The 20,045-nt window shown below is 42.9% G+C and overlaps 1 protein-coding gene across 3 annotated transcripts in view; it reads left to right on the plus strand.

Moving 5' to 3' along the window:
* The window catches only part of PLD5 (phospholipase D family member 5), a 1,783,935-nt gene that overhangs the window by 1,363,372 nt on the left and 400,518 nt on the right, over nt 1-20,045 (plus strand). For all 3 annotated transcript variants that reach the window (XM_085611414.1, XM_085611415.1, XM_085611413.1), the window contains exon 6: nt 17,445-17,642. In XM_085611414.1, the coding sequence (XP_085467540.1) occupies nt 17,445-17,642 (198 nt within the window). The remainder of the gene's footprint in view (nt 1-17,444; nt 17,643-20,045) is intronic.

Genomic DNA, 20,045 nt, shown 5'->3' on the forward strand with positions numbered 1-20,045 from the left:
CATGCACCTATGTTTCAAAGTCCTTTTCCAGCTTTGTTTTGAGTGTAAAGGTAGGAGAAAGATTCATACACTGCACAGTATTGAACATTGAAAGTTTAATTGACAATAGCAATAATGACTCATTAAAACTGTTAGTGAATGCTATTGATAGGTGTCGCCCTGTTGAACAGTTTTAATATTCATGGCATTGTGCTCTGATCTTTTAATTCTGCCTTAATTATTGTGGTAATGACCTCACAAAGCCAATGTGCCAAACTTTTATTGACTGCACCCACCATATTGTGTTAAGTATGCAGTGGCTGTATTGTGGCTGGAGGGTTCAGGGTGAGGTGCCTTCAAGTGCAGACAGTATATTGTACATTTAGAGGGTTACTTGATCTGTGGAACCTGTCTTTAGTGTGTGCTGTCACTGTAGACATTTGTGAGGCCCGTTAGAGGCTGTCACTGTAGACATTTCCACCTGCCATGTTTGTATACATTTGTACATTTGTGTGTATTTAGTAGTGTGTGTAATAAAGCACTTTTCATCTTTATAAGAAAAAGCATTGACTAGGCAGTGATTTATTAAGTGTTTTTCTGAGTGCGAAGTTTCTAGCCAGAGCCCCTTCACTGAATTTTGACTCCTCTGACTTCCTGCCTTAGAAGTCAGGTGCTAAAAAGGGTACTTGGTTCCCAGTTAAGGGTTCCTCAGTCTAGTGGTCCTAAGAAACCAACGAAGAGACCCCAGTTGTTACAAATGGGGCTCATTTTTCCATTTTTGCCCTGGCACCATCCAACTCTGATTACTGACAATTAACATCTCTTTTTTATATGCCTATACTATGGTTTCTCTTTCTAAGCCTAGTATATGACTATCAGTGAAGTAATCTGCTCCATTTATTGACCCAAGGATATAAAACTCTACTGACCCTCCTGCGATTCAAATTCGTGGCTTGCAGGCCATACACAGATGCCAGCATGGCACGCTAGGGAATTCTATGAAGTTCCTCACATTTAAAAATAAATAAATCATCTTATGTTACTTCTGTCCTTCTACATACAATCCTTTTTTCATGGCACCCTACTCTAGAAGGATGCCTCTGCTGGTTGATGCTTGCTTCTTCTGCTAAAATGATACCCCTAAGAGAATGTACAGTGAGGACTGGGCAATGACCGTGACAAATTGGATAGTAGGCAAAAAACAAGTTGGGAAATTAAACTTGGTGTGGCATACATAGGGAAGGAGACTGCTAGCAGAGTTTGTTGCATGGTAAATCTTATCTTCTCCGTGATGGACTGTGTTGGACTTGGCCCTTTTTGCAGGGTCATCCCTAAACTTTTTGACGTTCTCCTAGCTTTTTTTCTGACATGGTGTTGGTGGTTGTAGGACTCTGGGCACTTTAGCACTGCTGACCAGTGTAAAGTGCGTGTGCTCCCTGTGTTACATATGGTAAGATTGGTCACACCTGTTTGGCCTATTTAATTTACCTGTCAGTCCCTTGTAAAGTGGTATCTCATATACTCAGGCCTCTGCCATTGCAGGGCCTGCGGCCGCAGTGTTACTGCCGCTGTGACGTGACACCTAAAGTGTGTGCCATGTCTGTGACCCCCCTTTTTCTGCATGTCAGTCACCCCTAAGGTAGGCCCTAGCTAGCCTTATGAACAGGGTGCATTGTAGGTAAAAGATAGTACATGTACCTTAAGTGTGTGACATGTCCTGGTAGTGACAAACAGCCATTTTGGTTTCTCACTACTGTGGGGCTGCCCTCCCATAAGAATGCATTGGGGATTCCTTGATAAGTGTTTCAGTGGAAATTCCTGATATGAGGTCAAAATTAGTATATTTGGAATGGTAATAATAACTTCTACGCAATGGTGTGAGCAGATTTATTATAACTATTTTAGAAATGCCACTTTTAGAAGTTGTGTGCTATGTGTCTGCTTGCCTGATGTGAATTGCATGTCTGGCTTTTGAGTGACAGGGGCTGGGAGGTTTGTGTGGCTCTAGGAGGGGCAGGGTGAGTCGACATCTGCATTTGGAGTAGTGGGAGGAGTAGTCCCCTGTCCCTGAATAGGATTGTGCCTGACGTGTACAATGCTGGCTCCGCCCCCTGTGGTGTGTCTGATCACCGAGCCCCCACCTGACGAAGGGGAAGAGGAGCCTGGTTAACAGAGGGACCCTTACACCCTGTGAGCGCTTTTCTTTTTATTTCCCAGGAGAGAGGAGCGCGTGAGCTGCCTGTCTTTTCAGGGGCAATCCCCGTCGTAGGGATTCCCCTGTGATGCTTCATGGAGCGGGTGCCCACCCCGCATTTTTGCACGCCGAGCGGGCGCCCACCCCGCTTTATGCACCTTTTATTTTGCTAGTGCCCACCCCGCATTTCTGATGTATTAACGAGCGGGTGCCCACCCCGCATTGTTGCCAGGAAAGAGAGTGTGGAAAACGGAAGTCAGGCAACCACGCCTGACTGTGGGCGGGGCCTGCTGATGATCGCGAGAGCCTCGCCGGCTCAATTTCCGCCCCTTCCGCCCGCTGCAGAAAGGAGCAGAGAGGTCCCGGTGAGCGCCGTCCCACCGAGGTACATTGCCGGTGCCTGGGAACTGCGCCTGAACCCCGGTGAGTGGGGCTGCCGTTTGGCACATTGCCGGTGCCTAGTTCTAAGCGGACCCACCAGAGAGCAGGCCGCGCCAACGAAGGGGGTATTTCCTTTTTTGATGCCGCCAGCACCACGAGAGGAGTCCCGTGCCTGAGCAGTCCGTCAAGAGAGCGGGCCGCTCCTATGATTGGGGGCCATTTGTTTTACAGAGTCCTAGAGTGGGGCTCATGAGGTCATTATTGTGCCTGGGCCTTTTTTGGGATATTGTCACAGTTGTGCTGCCGTAGCGGGCATCTGTAACGTTGGGCTATGTTTTGTCCTAGAGAGTCCCAGTGGGGACCCAGGGCACAGTGAGTGCCCACAGTCATCTTCACAGCTGCACCGCAATTAGCGGCAGCTGCATCGTTTAGGCAACGCAATTGCGCACTTTGGATTCTGCAGCAGTGGCAGCCAGCCCTGACATTTTGGGATATAGGGCATTTGAGCCCTCTGAGAAGGCCAGTTGACCAGATGGACAATGTTAGGTTGAAAGGGCGCCAGGCCCTAATGTGATTTATGTGGTGCCTATGATAAATGTGATTTATGCACATTGATTTATGCCTCTGATGTTTATGTTTAGGAGGTTATTCCCTTATCTGAGGTTTAGGGTTATGAGGTTGGCGCATAATGTATTTTACACCTGATGCGATGCTGACTGCATAATATGATTTATGTTGCAGGATATAATGCTGAGTACAGTGTTTTGCCAGTCATTACGGGTTGTGTTCTACATTTACTATTTGTGCTTGTGATGGTTCTGACAGTGGCCCAATTGGCCCTGTCATGTGTATATAATCCCCTGTAAATATTGCCTAGTGCCAGTTGGCACAGTGTATATTGTGTGAGTACTATTCTAATGTTTTTTGGATAATACAAAGGCTATTTTTATAATTAACCTTGTGTGGAGTTCCTTTTGTGGTGTGCCTAGTGGGTTGCTGCTGTGTGTGTGTGTTGCACAAACGCGTTACACATTGCCTCTGGGATAAGCCTGACTGCTCGTGCCAAGCTACCAAGGGGGTGAGCAGGGGTTATCTTCAGCATGTAACTCCCTTGCCCTGACTAGAGTGGTGGTTTCTGCCTGGATTAGGCGCAAGCCCTAGCAAACCAGAAATCTAATTTCTAACAGACTGTATCTGTTTCATGTTTTGGAAATGCACTAATTACTGTTGGCAAAATTACCAGCAGGACATAAGGAAATATGTAGTGTTTTGTCAAAGTTAGTGATGTTATTATGAGAATTTCTATCTGTCTGTGTACCAGATCTCTACTAACCCCTTATCAAATATCCCTCAACTGCATTGTTGATCTTCTATTAATTGTAGTGTGTAAATTTACAACATTTTTCTCAATTAATTTATTTTAATTGTGAGAATAATACCTGAATTATGTAAGGTTTTGTGCATGTGGATTTTCACTTTAAAATCTGGACATTAGAACCCCTTTTAAGTTGTTTTGAGAAAAAAGGTCTCTAACATCAACTCAGTTTCAAAGTAGCAAGGAAAACAGTTTTAAAGTTAATTCAATGTTTTGCGTCAATTGGTAGTCACAAGGAAATATTTTCAGTTTGTATAGAAAAGCTATGTCAGGGTGTAGATGTAGGAAAAGTAGGAAACTGCAAACAAGGAGTTGGCCAACAGGACTTTTCTCACGTATTAAAAACTTTGCCCACCCCTACTGTGGTAAATATTTCATTACCGGTACTATTTTTTATGCGGTAAAGTCTAGTAAGAATAACTCAGTAAATATAAGAGGCAGAATCCGTGGTATTAGAGTTTCTAAAAGGCTTTATTCCTCTAAAAAGGAAATACAATTCGAACTGCAGGCTTCACATTCCATCACCATGAGGGTTCAGGAAGGAAGACCATACATTATTGACAAGTAATGGTATTTATATGGAAAGCATTACATTAAGACAGATGCAAGAGGCGTAACAGCTGATAATACAGATATAATACACATACGTAACGAAAAAAGGCGTAAACATGGGTGTAACTAAAATACGTCATTAAACATGATGTCACAAATGGGTGGATCCATAAGAGAATCCTGCAATGTCAGCAGAAATACTTGGCAGAGATGCGCGCGCAGCCGCATGACGTGTGATTGACGTGCAACTAGAGGGTGAAGGGGACTTGACATTTAGCTCTATATGTGGAGACAGAAGTCTGAGGGGTCATGTCAACCTAATCCCAAATCATATCTAATATCTTATGTTTAAAGAACTGTATTATCCAAAAGGAAAGGTCTCTCGGACGGAATCTATTCTATACTGACTGTTAGTGCGTGTAAAAGCGTCTAAGTGTCTACATGAGATGCGAGGGGGCAGGAATCTTCCATGATAACAGGGGCTATGAATTACTTGCATGAGGACAGTGAGGCCTGGCCCTTTGCACGGTAGCTGGAAGAATGTTTACCTAAACTACTAGACAGGAATGCATCGGATGAGGAGCGGAGCAGATAATCTTGAAGGTGAAATACAGTTTTTGGCAGGCAACAGGCTGGATCAGGCACCGTTAGCCGCGCAGGGAGTAGGACAAAGTTCATGGATACAGATGCAGGCTTGGACTGGAGCTTTCAGAGGCAGAAGGCAGGAAAAGGTTTGATGACAGAATTCAGGGCCTACTCGCCTGAATCTGTAGAATGTGGAAAGTGAACCACATAAAGTCGGTGGCCTTTCATACTTAGGAATGGAATATCTGACCCATTCATGGCGGATCTGAAAGAGGACATGTTGACGGTGGACGCACATGTATTTGCGTCTTCATAACTGGAACTGGAGGGAACATACATGTACTTATAGCATGCACATGGAGCCGTTGGGGTCTACGATAGGGGACATAACTGATCACAAAATTCATATTTCCTCATTCCCTCCTTGTCCCCTACGGACCCTCAGGAGATATCGATCTTCATCAATCCATCGATCTGTTCATATAGCATCATTTGTTCTTCTTTCTTCTTCCGGGATCTTGAACGAAAACTTGGAGGCGGGATACACGATGTGGCACACAGACCACAAATCGCTGGCCCACATTGTAGACATAAGCAGCAACTGAATAGTATGAGAAAGCCAATACCTAGGAAGGATAGGATCCTCCATCCCCAGGCTGACAACACGCTCCAGAACCAACCGGACCAAGTCCAGGTGCCTGGACTCTGGTGTATCTGGCTTATAATCTTATGAAGGCGAGTTATGGCTTTATATACTGACGGCGAGTTTTCTGGTATGAAAACACAGCAACTTGATCCGATGACCCTACAAGCTCCGCCCCTATCAGCCAGGATGACGTCAAGGACAAGACGATTTTGAAGCACAACAATCCGCATAGCAGACTGCTCTTCTGTTAAATTGCCTAAGGCGGACGTAGTCTCGTTCACTACTGCTTCAAGGGTTCTAGTTAATCTACGTATCAGTTTACTATTAGTGACTGTACCTATATAGGGAAAGAAACCTTTATTGAAATCTGTGTATTGCTCCCATGCCGTTTCAGTGTAATCGACAATCGGGAGATCTCTCTGCTGTCTATTGTGTATTAAATGGGTATTTCTGTGGTAATCAGGAGGAGCTAGGAAAACTGGTGGCAGAAGGAATGCTATGTAACAGGTACCATCCCAATCTAGAGGTAGACGTATATATGCGGTCTGGCCACATATGAAGTAGGAATGACGGGAAGCTCTAAATGTAGATTTGCCTTGATCACTGAATTTTATTACAGTGGTGCATTTACTATGGCCCACGTGTATGGAACCATTCTTTCTTACACATAATTCCCCTTTAACTGGGAATACTGACATAGCGGACAAAATTGGTGTGGCTTCGGATTCAACATTCAGGATCATGAGGTTAAGTGTAAAATTACCTAATCCATATACTTCATTTTCTAGATCAGTTCCTGTTCTTTTGGGAAGTCCCTCTTTGTTAGGGTAGCAGACTTTAAGCAAAACCAGGTTCAGGTTTCCCCATACCCAGTTGTCTTGATAAACTGCGGAATTTGAATCTAGGGAATTAATCAAACTAAACCATGCTCCACAGGAGCCATTGTGTGTGAACGGATACGGAAAGAGGGGCAAAACTCCCTTATAGTTCTGATAGGGAGGGAGTCGGCCACATATCCAACAATTTGTAGCATTGCTAGTCTGATGGGAGTGATGTAACATACTAATGAATGTGTTGTTGCGCAGCGCAAATCTATAGGACAACTCATGCGGAGGTAATTCGCTAAAAGAATGTTCAGCAGTAACATTGTAAGCACGTTTAGAAATAGGGTAATACATATGCAGCAATATACTAGAAATGATGATCAGAAGACTTAGAAAAAACAAAATTAATAATGTTACTGTGCAGTGACTACGAAGTGATTTACAATACGCATGCTTTTTAAGCTGCATCTGTTGATTTCTTTCTCTATTCCGGTCTAGAGGATACATGTCAGTGACAAATTCAACCGATTCACCTTGGAGAGGACTTAAACAATCAAATTGTCTGACTTGCTAGACCTTAATTTTAGTTTATAAAGTTCAGTTTTCGTTGGTTCAACCAAGGGGAGCTTTGAATCAGTCTGTGGGGGAATATAGGGCTGAGTGTTCACACTGGACGGTAGTCCATAAAATTTCTTGATATGACTCGAGTGCAACCACCCTTTACGTCCCTCGATCTTCACGGCTGTCCTTGTTGCTAGTAGAACAAGTTTTGGCGATTTCCACCTAGGCTCCAGTTGGGTCTTCCGGTCGAAATTCCGCACTAGGACCAGATCACCTGGAACCACGTCATGGGGCTTCACCTCAGTGTTATCGGGAAAAGCTGCAGCTACCTGTGAACGACAAGATTGTAGTGCAGACATCAAGGAAGCCAGGTAATCTGTCAGCATATTACAGTCAACATCAGTGATTTTGCGAGGTATAGGCGTCCCCCACATATTTGGTGGTCTACCGAAGATCACCTCGTACGGGGATAGCCCTGTTCGAGAATGTGCTACCATTCTCATGTAAAAGAGCGCAACTGGTAAGGCTACTATCCAATCGACACCTTTTTCTCTACATATTTTGGACAATCTAATTTTCAGAGTTTGATTATGGCGTTCCACGAGACCTGCTGCCTCAGGATGTCGGACACAGTGGAATTTCCATTGGTAGCCTAACAAAAGTGAAACGTGTTTCATTAGTTCGGATGAGAATGGCTGGCCGTTATCTGAGTAGACAACACGTGGCAAACCATACCGTGGGAAGAATTCTCGAACTAACTGTTTGGCAGTAGTCGGGGCAGTGTAATCTGAAACCGGGTAGGCTTCTGTCCAACGGGAAAGAGCACAGACAACCACGAGAACATATTTGAATCCTCGACATCGTTACATCTGGATATAATCCATCTGGAGGACTTCAAAAGCATGATCGGGAGGTTGAAATCCACCCTGCTCTACGGGGATGCTTTTACCTGGATTAAACTGACAACATATCATACAGGTACGTACTTTCTGTTTGGCTGCTGCTCGCAAGTGTTTGTTGAACCAAATGTGTTGAATGCTGTCTAGCATAGCTTTTTCTCCTAGGTGCGCTGGACTATGTATTGTGTTAATGATGACTTGAACCATGGAGTCGGGAAGAAACCATATAGATTTTTCCTTCGTCATCCATCCTTGATCCGTTTGGATCCCTCCTAATTCAGTCCATTTCTTTATTTCTTCTGGTGTAGCATGTGTCTGTATGTCAATTATATCAAGGGCGGGATCCTTAACTGTCATGCAATGTGTTGGTGTCGGAACTATTGTCTTTGTCGCGTCAGTTGTATGAGTCTGGTTCTGAGCAGTCTGTTTAGCTGTTCTGTCAGCTAGGTCATTACCCTGAGAAATGATATCGGTAACTTTTGTATGAGCTTTGCATTTCATAATCGATATTGCAGTAGGTAGATGAATCGCGTCTAATAGGGCTTGAATGAGGGGTCCGTGTTGGATGTGGGCACCGTGAGAAGTTAAATAACCTCTCTCTCGCCACAGTACGCCGAAGTCATGGACGACTCCGAATGCATAACGTGAATCTGTGTATATGTTGACTTTCTTATTTTTAGCTTGAATACAGGCTTGTGTCAGAGCGATGAGCTCTGCTGCTTGAGCTGACAAAGTGTTAATACAATTTGTTTCAATGACTTCATTGTCTGTTGTGACTGCGTAAGCGGCCACTAACTCTCCTGTACTTGTTCTCATACATGAACCATCTACATACAATGTCAGGTCTGGATCTGATAAAGGGATATCTGTCAAGTCTTGTCTGGGTTTCGTCGTGATAGTAATGACTTCAATACAATCATGTGCTAATGGATCTGTTCCATTTACTGGCAAAAGTGTGGCAGGATTTAACGTATTACAACGTCTGATTTCTATGTGTGGCTGAAACAATGTCAATTCGTAACCGGTGAGTCTCGCTATAGTCAAGTGTTGTGTTTGTGTGCGGTTCAAGAGAACCTCTACTGCGTGTGGTACTTGTACTGTCAATTGATGTCCTAACACTATGGCATCGCTTTGTCTGATTGCTAAAGCTGTTGCTGCCACTGATTTCAGACACGCAGGAAGAGCCTGAGCTACTGGATCTAATGTACTAGAGAAATAAGCACATGGTTTGTGTGATCCTGCTTGTTCCTGAGTGAGTACTGACAAGGCAGTACCTTCGCGTTCTGTAACAAAGAGTGTAAACTGTTTACTGTAACATGGTGTTGCTAAAACAGGTGCTTGACATAAAGCTTTCTTTAAGCTTTCAAAGGCATGTGTATGTTCTTGAGTCCAAGGGAGGACAGTCGATATGGCTGCCTCCTGTGTTGTCAACTGGATGAGTGGTTTTGCTAGAAATGCATATTGAGGGATCCACTGCCTACAGTATGAAGTGAGACCTATAAAAGCCCGCACCTCCTTTTGTGTCTTTGGTGGTGACATGTTAGCAATTAACTGGATGCGGTCGGGTGTAAGCTGTCTTCCCTCCTTGGACAGCGAGTGCCCAAGGTAAACAACTTGCTGGACACAGAATTGCAGCTTAGAAGGGGACACCTTGTGCCCCTTGTCGGCCAGGAATCTTAAAACCGTCATTGACGCTGTTTCACATTCAGGTTCGCTTCGGGCGGTGATCAGCAGATCATCGACATATTGAAGCAAGGCAGTGTTGACTGGCATGTGGATACTGTCAAGTTCTCGTTTCAGTGCTTGGCTATAGATGCTGGGGCTTTCTGTAAATCCTTGAGGTGCGCGTGTGAATTTAAAACTTCGTCCATTTAAACTGAATCCGAACAGATATTGACTTTCCGGATCTATTGGGACGCTAAAGAAAGCATTCTTGAGATCAATTACAGTGAAGAACTTTGCTTCTGAATCAATAGCTGTTAGTAATGAAGAGATATCTGGGACCACAGGGTATTGTGGTACAATACATTTATTTAATTCGCGCAGATCAATAACTAATCGATATACTGGTGATGCTTTTGGATCCGTTCTTTTAAGAATCGGAATTATCGGGGAATTGCATACATTGGAGTCCGTTTCGACAACCACTCCTTGTGCAATGAGCTCGTCAATGATTTGCAGTAAAGCCACAACAGCATCTGGCGGTAACTTATATTGTCGCATTCGTGGTAGTACTACTCCTGTTTTTAGTGTGACACGATATGGTGTAATGTTCATGCAACCAACATCAGTGGGGCCTTGTGCCCATAAATGCGTAGGTAAACTCTGCAGCCGGTGATCCATGTCTCTGGACACGTAGTGACCTTTAAAATCACGTAAAAATAATCGTACTCCTTCCGGGGAACAACATATTATAGCTCCTAGAGCTTTCAATGTTTTTATACCTAACAAGTTTTCCGGACATGATTTAGTAAGCAATAAATCTGTAGTACGTGTCAATGGACCAACCGTAAGTGGAAGAGGTTGCGTAACTTCATTAATGATAGGTTTTCCTGAGAATCCAAGGGAAATATTCTGTGAGCCTGAGAGAGGTGCCCCTGGAACTTCACTGCGTCGTATGGTTGTTCTGCTTGCCCCTGTATCAAGTAAAAACTTTCTGTCTTCCCCTAATAGTTCACTATGTACATAAGGTCCCTCTTGATCTACAGGAACCTCAATAAGGGGTAAGCCAACTTCCCTCTCTAGGCTATTTCATGTATATCGCTGATAATCGGGATAATCTGCTTGTGCATACTGATACATCTGTTGCGTTGTTGCTTGTGTTGCAGCAATAGGCTGCGCTTGTGGTGTTGCTACGGTCTGTTGTGAAGCTGCCTGTTGCGGAGCTAGTTGTTGCGGAGTTGACCTAGATTGTGCATGCTGAGGGATTTGTTGTTGATTCTGATCCTGTCTAGGTGGACGTGGTCTTTCCTGTGTTCTACCTGTGGCAATATTATGTTTCAGTACTGGACAATCGTGTATATAATGACCTTGTTGTTTACAATAGTTGCATGTCCCTTTCACCGGACCTGTGGCATCACCCTTGTGATGACCATCAGCTGGAACTGACTGAGCAACAAGCATTTTCATTTTTGTATCTTTCATACGTCTTTGTTCATGTTCTTGTTCTTCTCTAATTCTGTTGTGGTGATATTGTAACATCTGTAACATCTGTGACGGGGTATTACCTTGCCAGGTACTCTCGAATTTTAATACTCTATTCTTGACTTGCGGCAGAGAATTTTCAACTAATTTTGTCACAAACAGATGTGGATATGACTCGCTACTTGCTTTTATGCCACTATTAATACCAAAACATTTTTCAAATCGGGAATAGAAATCACTAGTGTCTTCATCTTGCTTTTGTTTACAGGCTGAGATTGCACCCCAGTCCTCCTTTTTCGTAGTTAATAAACGTGGCAGTACCTGCACTAGTAATCCTGGTAGTGCTGTAGTCTTTTCCCCAAGCCCTGCTCCTGCAGCTCGGGCCTTTTCTTCGTTTTCTAATGCTGTCCAATCTATCTTTTGGTCTCCCACCTCCCATTCCTTTTCTTTGAGTTTCTCGTAAACACCGGCAGGCATTAACACTTTCAATATTTTCATAATGTCGGGGTAGGTATACTCTCCCATGAGTAACATGTCTTTTATCTCACGGTGGAAACCTGCTGGATCCTTGTCATGGCTGGGTACTACTTTCTTCATTTCTAGTAATTCAATTTTAGTTATAGGCGTGTACACAAACACGCGTTTAAAGGTATTATCTTCACCTCTGATTGGGTGTACTTCGCGTAAGGGATTCTGTCTATCTATGTGATACATTTTTCTTCCCATAGCGGGAATTGGAACGTGTTCTGGGCATACGAAAATTATATACTGGTTTCGAAATTCTAGAATTTCTTTAATCAAATCAGTACCTGACCCTCTCCATTTATTCGTGAGTAGTTCTGTCAATATGTCAGGTAAGGGTCCTGGATCGGAGTGTTGGCTTTTATATAATATAAGGAGGTGTTGAATCATGTATATACTAGCTAAACGCTGTTCGTCTGGGGTGAGATTCAGAAATGTGTGTGCTAGTGCATCTTCACTGTATTTGTCGGGACTGTCAGCCCATTGTACTGCTGACCTGGCTAATTCTTGTTCGTCCATGGAATCGAGTATATGGTACCCCCTTCGATCTCGGAGTAATTTATCAGCGGCTTGGAATAGGTGTTCAGGGGACCTTGTATTTAACATAGGGGTTTGAAAATATCTGTTACATTCTGGACGTATCGGACGTATCGGATCATTAAAGCCTCTAGCATTATTATGGTGTCTTCCTTTACCTACGTAAGCTATCGTTTCTAATTGTTCTGACTCTTGCTCCTCCTCTCCCTCTGATTCAATTCTGTCTGCTTCTCGTCTTTCTTTATGTATTCGTTCTACTTCTTTGCGGATCTTTCGGCACATAACTACTATGCATGACTGTTTATCATGTTTCTCGTCTGATATGTTCTGACCCCATTTGGCAAGTTTTTGCATGGTATCATGATCTGCCCCAGGCCTGTCTTGGTTCCTAATCACGCAATTTATGAAAAAACGTAGTAGTTGTCTTTGTACATCCACTTTCTGGTATTCCATAGCTTCGTTAATACTTTCTGGGCCTCGCCCTGTTTGGACAAAGTGATATATATTGTCTAGGTGTTCAACCATTCCTGGTATCGTCATTAAATACAATGTAGCTCGTCGTATACATAATGATGATATTAGTAATCTGTCCTGTTTACCTGGCACTGGATCGTATCTACAATCCACAAGATGTTCTTTAAACATGTCGGATGTCACTAGTTGGGGTGTACGTTGGAGTGCTAAATCTCTAAGGGTCTGTTTATTTCGCGGCGGTGTGGCAAACATGTCTGTCGTACCTCCTGTAGCACCATCTGAGGTGCTGGGCAAGAAAGGATTCGTTGGACGTAAGATAGAAATTGTGGATGCGGGAAAAACAGTAGAAACGGACGGACCTGTGGGAATGGGCGTAGGAGTTTGTTGTTGCGGGGATACAGACGGATGCTCTTGGTGTTGTACACCATCGGCAAGCGGTGTGTGTGGTATGGGATTAGCATACTCGGGAGCTACGTCATCTAAATAAGAGGAAAGGAAAACGTCCTTTGCCGTTTTGGGATGTGTTTTGGGATGTGCTTTTATCGGGAGCAATGGAGGAGTCAAGTCTTTTGGTATTTCCGGGGTAGCCTTAGGTAACCCTTCGGCCAGAAGAGGATACATACCATTCATAAGAGTGTTTCTTTGTCTATCTACTTGTTCTGATTTAACTCGGGTACCTTCCTCAATTAATAGATTTTCTTGGGCTTTATTTGAGTTCTCTCTACCTTTCTCTTCCTGCCTGAGCGCTTTTTCTGTACGTCTATATGATTCTTTACGCCATAATTCAATGGCATCTTTCTGTGACTGTCTGGCTTTCTTTTTCCATAATTCTTCTTCTACTCTCATGATGCAATCTGCATCCCAGGTCCCCGCTGCGGGCCATCTCTGATTTTCTGGCAAATCCTTGGTGTAGTCTACCCATAAATCAAGAAATAATACGGCATCTAGGCCATGTTTATGATACATAAAGTATCCTGGGGTATCCCTAGGTGGAATAGGAACAGCTTCTTCGAGTACCCCTTTTCTAGTTTTGATCTGTCTTAATTTCAAAAAGAGCGGCATTTTTAGATCTGGTTACTTAATCTTAAACACACTTAATACAAATAAACACAATAATGAACAGTCATTCACACCACAATGTATAGAACGTATTAAAACATTTAACATTTAACGAATAATGATGACTAATAGGAAACTAGTTACTGACATAATACTGACACTAGGTAATACTTATTTATATGCAAGACATACTAGATATACTGCTAAACAGTACAGATACACTGCTGAAACAGTGCAGACCGGATTTGTGTACCCAAACCCGTCTTGACCGGCACAGACTATGTGCACGTTAAATGCCTCCCCGGCAATGGTACTCACCGGGTAGCTCGGAACGGAAGGCCTCGGAACTGAACTGAAACTGGACCGGACTGGACTCGACTCGACTGGACTCGGAACTTCGGAACCTGGTGGGCCTCTGTATACCTCGGATCTTGCTCTCTCAGCTAGGCTCTGGTCGGGATACTTCGCACTTCTCACCGCCTCGTCTGGGTGTTGATCGCAGCCTCAGTCGCCCCCGCTTGGCCGGAGGGAGATACAGGAAATCCTGCGGGTACGCGTTTTTGTCCGTTCAGCTGTGGCAGGAGACCGGGCCTGCAACGCACCTCCGGCGCGTGAGATGAGAAAGTGTCCCTATTCGGGCGCCAATTTATGTGGTAAATATTTCATTACCGGTACTATTTTTTATGCGGTAAAGTCTAGTAAGAATAACTCAGTAAATATAAGAGGCAGAATCCGTGGTATTAGAGTTTCTAAAAGGCTTTATTCCTCTAAAAAGGAAATACAATTCGAACTGCAGGCTTCACACTCCATCACCATGAGGGTTCAGGAAGGAAGACCATACATTATTGACAAGTAATGGTATTTATATGGAAAGCATTACATTAAGACAGATGCAAGAGGCGTAACAGCTGATAATACAGATATAATACACATACGTAACGAAAAAAGGCGTAAACATGGGTGTAACTAAAATACGTCATTAAACATGATGTCACAAATGGGTGGATCCATAAGAGAATCCTGCAATGTCAGCAGAAATACTTGGCAGAGATGCGCGCGCAGCCGCATGACGTGTGATTGACGTGCAACTAGAGGGTGAAGGGGACTTGACATTTAGCTCTATATGTGGAGACAGAAGTCTGAGGGGTCATGTCAACCTAATCCCAAATCATATCTAATATCTTATGTTTAAAGAACTGTATTATCCAAAAGGAAAGGTCTCTCGGACGGAATCTATTCTATACTGACTGTTAGTGCGTGTAAAAGCGTCTAAGTGTCTACATGAGATGCGAGGGGGCAGGAATCTTCCATGATAACAGGGGCTATGAATTACTTGCATGAGGACAGTGAGGCCTGGCCCTTTGCACGGTAGCTGGAAGAATGTTTACCTAAACTACTAGACAGGAAGGCATCGGATGAGGAGCGGAGCAGATAATCTTGAAGGTGAAATACAGTTTTTGGCAGGCAACAGGCTGGATCAGGCACCGTTAGCCGTGCAGGGAGTAGGACAAAGTTCATGGATACAGATGCAGGCTTGGACTGGAGCTTTCAGAGGCAGAAGGCAGGAAAAGGTTTGATGACAGAATTCAGGGCCTACTCGCCTGAATCTGTAGAATGTGGAAAGTGAACCACATAAAGTCGGTGGCCTTTCATACTTAGGAATGGAATATCTGACCCATTCATGGCGGATCTGAAAGAGGACATGTTGACGGTGGACGCACATGTATTTGCGTCTTCATAACTGGAACTGGAGGGAACATACATGTACTTATAGCATGCACATGGAGCCGTTGGGGTCTACGATAGGGGACATAACTGATCACAAAATTCATATTTCCTCACTACCATCAGACAGTGGCTGAAGAAATAAGCATTGAGAAAGCCAATTGGCCTGGCTTGCATATTGAGTCTTGACTGAAATAGTTTGCAGTACAGAATAAGATCATAAAACATTTGCATAATATATTTAATGCATTATTGAGATAAATCAATTAGTGCGTCATGAATCAGTCTATGTTTGCGATGTAAAATAGTTTTACATGCATTTCAGTGCAAGCAGTCCATAGGAGGCAGTATGATACACAAAGCAGCCTATACAGATGAATGACAGAATCCTGCATGTATTTACCACGCATGCCTTTACAACGCAGTCTCTATCCTGACTTCGATGTTACCAAACGTTCCTTTACCACGCAAGTCTTTACAACGACTTGCCTTGGAGGGGTGCTGGACTTTGGAATATTATAACTTGCAATTCCAAATCTAGTCTACGCATCAGTAGGGAATGTGTCGGACTTAACATCCAACACCAGTCCAACAACACACACCCTATTTCAAATTGTTGTAACAACTTGCGGGGTAAAGGAATGCGTGGTAATGTCGCAGTCGGGGTAGTGACTGCGTTGTTAAGAAAGATCATGGTAATGACTGCATGGTAAAGGATATTTAGCATCAGGTGAGTGGGGAGAAATACTTCCCACTAAAGCTAAAGCGCACTCAATTTTATTTTAAATCGACATCTCTGTTGTTAAGGACAGACCTAACAAACTATTGTCCATTACATACATATTTTGTTTGGTAGTGTTCTGCAAAACTTTCATTTTGTCTGAAGTGGGTGACAAATAGTGTGAATAATTGAACAATAGATTCCTTTTTTCAAGAAGCACGAATTGTGAATATTCCTTTCAAATTTCAATATTTAGCAAGGAAGGACTTTGCCATTGTAGAAGGTGCACCGCCTTTGGCAACATGTCTTACAAGTTGGCTAATGTTGGAAATTCTGCAGGCATTTCAAAGAGGAAATGCCTGTGCATAACAGTTTGGATCAAAAGTTTGAATGTTTAGGCAGATTAACTACGTGTGTTTTTCCTGATAGCATGACTTATATTTTGTTACCACAAGTGATTTTTTTATTTTTAGATATGGCTCTAATTTCACAATTATGCATAAAATGTAGAAGCGTAGAGGCTGGCCTTGCCATTGACCCAAATACTTAACTGTAATGTTTGGCATATATTCCTCTTACTGGGACCTGTTCACTCAGTTACATTTGGCAATGAACTTAAGTTTGCAACCACCTTTACCTAGGTGCAGCCTGCCAGGAATTCAAACGGGATTCCTGGCCGTTGTGAGCACATTTACTTTTGCACAGATCTCTGCCACAATTCAAGATATCTCCTCACCCATTTATCCCACTCAAGGTGTGGGATTGAGGGTGCTCCAAGCTGTGGTAAACCTTTGATGTTTGTGAACATCCACAGACTAGTAGGTCTGCGGGTATTTACGAACTTCTCACATTCCCCTTTTCAGCCTGGAACGAGGCAGAGATGTACTGCAGCAAGGAACAGGCGTAATACCCTTGTCGTTGGTGGAATGGAAAATTCAACCTCCCCGCCCCCAACTTTGGCGGGGTGTGGGGTAAGGGGTTTCTCCACAGGAAAAACATTTTTCCCTGAGCAGGAACAAATATAGAAAAAAATATACATTTTCACACATGGACTCCGCTTTGGAAACCAGAGTCAGTCACAGCTTTTCACGCAGATTCCAAAAAGAATTTATGAAATTAATAATCTGAGTCTAGATTTACTACTTTCAATGAGAATAGGCCCACCATGATAGGCTGATGATTCAGTGCAGGCTTCTTAAAATATTCTATATGTGCATCTATAACGTAGCATGTGCCAATTTACAATTCTAAATTTTAATTTTTCAGATGAAGGAACTCGGCGTCATTTTATACAACTGCAGCTGCCTGGTTCTGGATTTACAAAGAATATTTGCCTTATACAGCTCATTAAAATACAAAGACATCGTCCCACAGACTTGGTCTCGAAGACTTTACGGTCTGTTTGGTACAGAAACTGCCTTGAAATTACAATTGAATGAAACAGAAGTGAACGTGTTTGTGTCGGTAAGTGAATTCTAGAAAATATATTTTGCATCTTATATTATTACCAAGGCATGCGATAAAGGTGATATTGATCATGTAAATTACAGATGTATGTGATTATGCCTTCAAATGTTAAAACAGAAGATTATATTTTTTTTATTTTTTTTATACAAATGCCCTTTTTTATGTATTCATTTTTTGTCTGCAAGTGTTCTTGCATTTCTGTCTGACGCTCCACAAAGACTCCTTTTCCACCCAAGTCACAGCTGCACGCTTCTGTGCCATTTTATAATTACACACATCAATGGCGCCTGAGAACATGGGGTTGTCCACGGTGACTGATCTGTGCTTCTTTGTATTTTTGGAAGATATCATAGCTGTGAAAAGAATGAACGGTGCACATATATACTTTTTGGAAAATAAATCACTTTGGAAACATAGGAAAGTAATAATCAAGACATTTTAAAAATGACAACTAGGACCAATAAAGAGGAAGATTGAGTCATCAACTCTAAAAGAAATACTACATCTCTCATAGCAATGGGTAACAACAGCACCCTAAAAGTATACAAGATTGAAGAAGGATACAATCCTGACTAATACTGTCTTCATTTGGGAAAGATTGTTGTGCATAAAGTCAGTCTGAAAACTGTCTAAAGTTAGGAAAAAAATACCGGATCATTTTTTTTTTTTCTTAATCAAGCTTAATTTACATAGGCGTCTCCATTAAAACTGTCTCCTCTGGCCTATGATACTAAAACTGACTTAGGCTAAAATAAATCATGCCTTTAAGCAATCTGAACTCTATCTTCCCTGTCTTAACTACAGTCTTAGGGCCCAATTCACAAAGGTAAACTGAGACGAAAGTCTAACTTTACGGCTTTCTGTATTCACAAAGGGCATTCACGAGAAGTAAAGTTAGACTCTTGTCTCAGTTAAACTTAAGTTTTGTTCTCAGTTACTAAGACCAAAAATAAAAACACACCCACATCACAGTAAAGATAGCTGTGAAAAGTAGGGATCACGTACAGCAACAGGGCTTCATTCATTTTCAACATATGTTCTGCGACCAGGTGAAGCTCACTACATCATCAACCAAGCACACAGAGCCTGTCACATAAGAAATCAATGTCGTTTTTTCACAAAGCTCAGAACCTTGTTTTTTTCCATATTTACTACAAGTTTTTTGGATCAGCAATATTCACTAAACACATTAAATTTTCTTTGTAGGCCTATCTCAGTTCGGTCGATGATTACAAGGTTGCAATGTGTTTCCTATCTAGCTTTGGGCTGGCGCCCCGAGCTGCACCCAGAACCTATGGTAGGTCAGCTATGAATAGGGAGAAAAGTAAGGGGGCCGAGACGCACCCTTGTCTTAACCCGTTTCCAATTAAAATCTTCTGCGAAAGGGTCCCCTCCATAGCCCAAAAAACCTGGGCCGAAGGGTCCCCTCCATATCCAAAATAACCTGGGCCCAATTCTAGCTCTGTAGCTCTTGGATTATGGCCAGGAGACAGGGATAGCAGGTGTGGTAGCATTTGGCCTTGAAACCCCTCAACCTTTGATGGAACCCCAACCCCGCCCCCTCAGTATGTCTAAATGGCATCTTTTCCGGAGATTACGAGCAGGTGATTTCTGGTCAGCAGGTTCTCTTTTAGGGCCTTCAAGAGGTGATTGGCAAAGAAGATTCCCAAAAGTTGCATGCTGACTAGAAACAAAGCTTTGCTGCCTCCCATCTAACAGCCATTTTGCCTCATCTATATGCCGAAGCATTCTTCCCTGGTGTATTTGAGCATGTCTTCCCTCACTGCTTCTCAATCTTTTCCAGTGTATTGGTTATCACAGGAGCTGTCCAGCCCCGCTCAGCAACCCCCAATATCTGCTCCATCGAAACATATATAGGTAGTTCTCATCTGGGTTTGTTGACTGACCTTAGGTTTATGTAGGACTTTGGACATTTCCTCTGGAATTTAAATTGTCTTTGGGGCATTTGCACACTGTTTTGGGCTTGTTGCTTGGATAATTGGCTTCTTTTTAAGTCTGGCATTTGAGACAGCTTTAGCTGTCTCACCAGTCTGTTGATTTCCCAAAATATTTATACATTATATACATACATAGAGGGGCTTTGTTTACTCTCCTCATCCTTTGATCTGGTAAACTCTGATTCACATATTGTGTTTCCATCCTTTCATTTTACCCCAGAAGCTGTGCCTGCCTTCGGCTTGTGCTGCCAGACAGAGCCTATGCATCATTTTCACTAGTGATGGTTTTATTTACCAATTGTCATATTGTTAAGTAAATCGCTTTTTAACTTTTACATCTTGTACCATGTTTCCTGACAGGGGCGGTGCAGAGCGATATTTCTGCCCTTTATATAAACATGCATTATTATATGGTGCTGTGGCATTGTGAAGTGCAGGCACT

Source organism: Triturus cristatus, chromosome 6, assembly GCF_964204655.1.
Source record: "Triturus cristatus chromosome 6, aTriCri1.1, whole genome shotgun sequence".
Classification (NCBI taxonomy): Eukaryota; Metazoa; Chordata; class Amphibia; order Caudata; family Salamandridae; genus Triturus; species Triturus cristatus.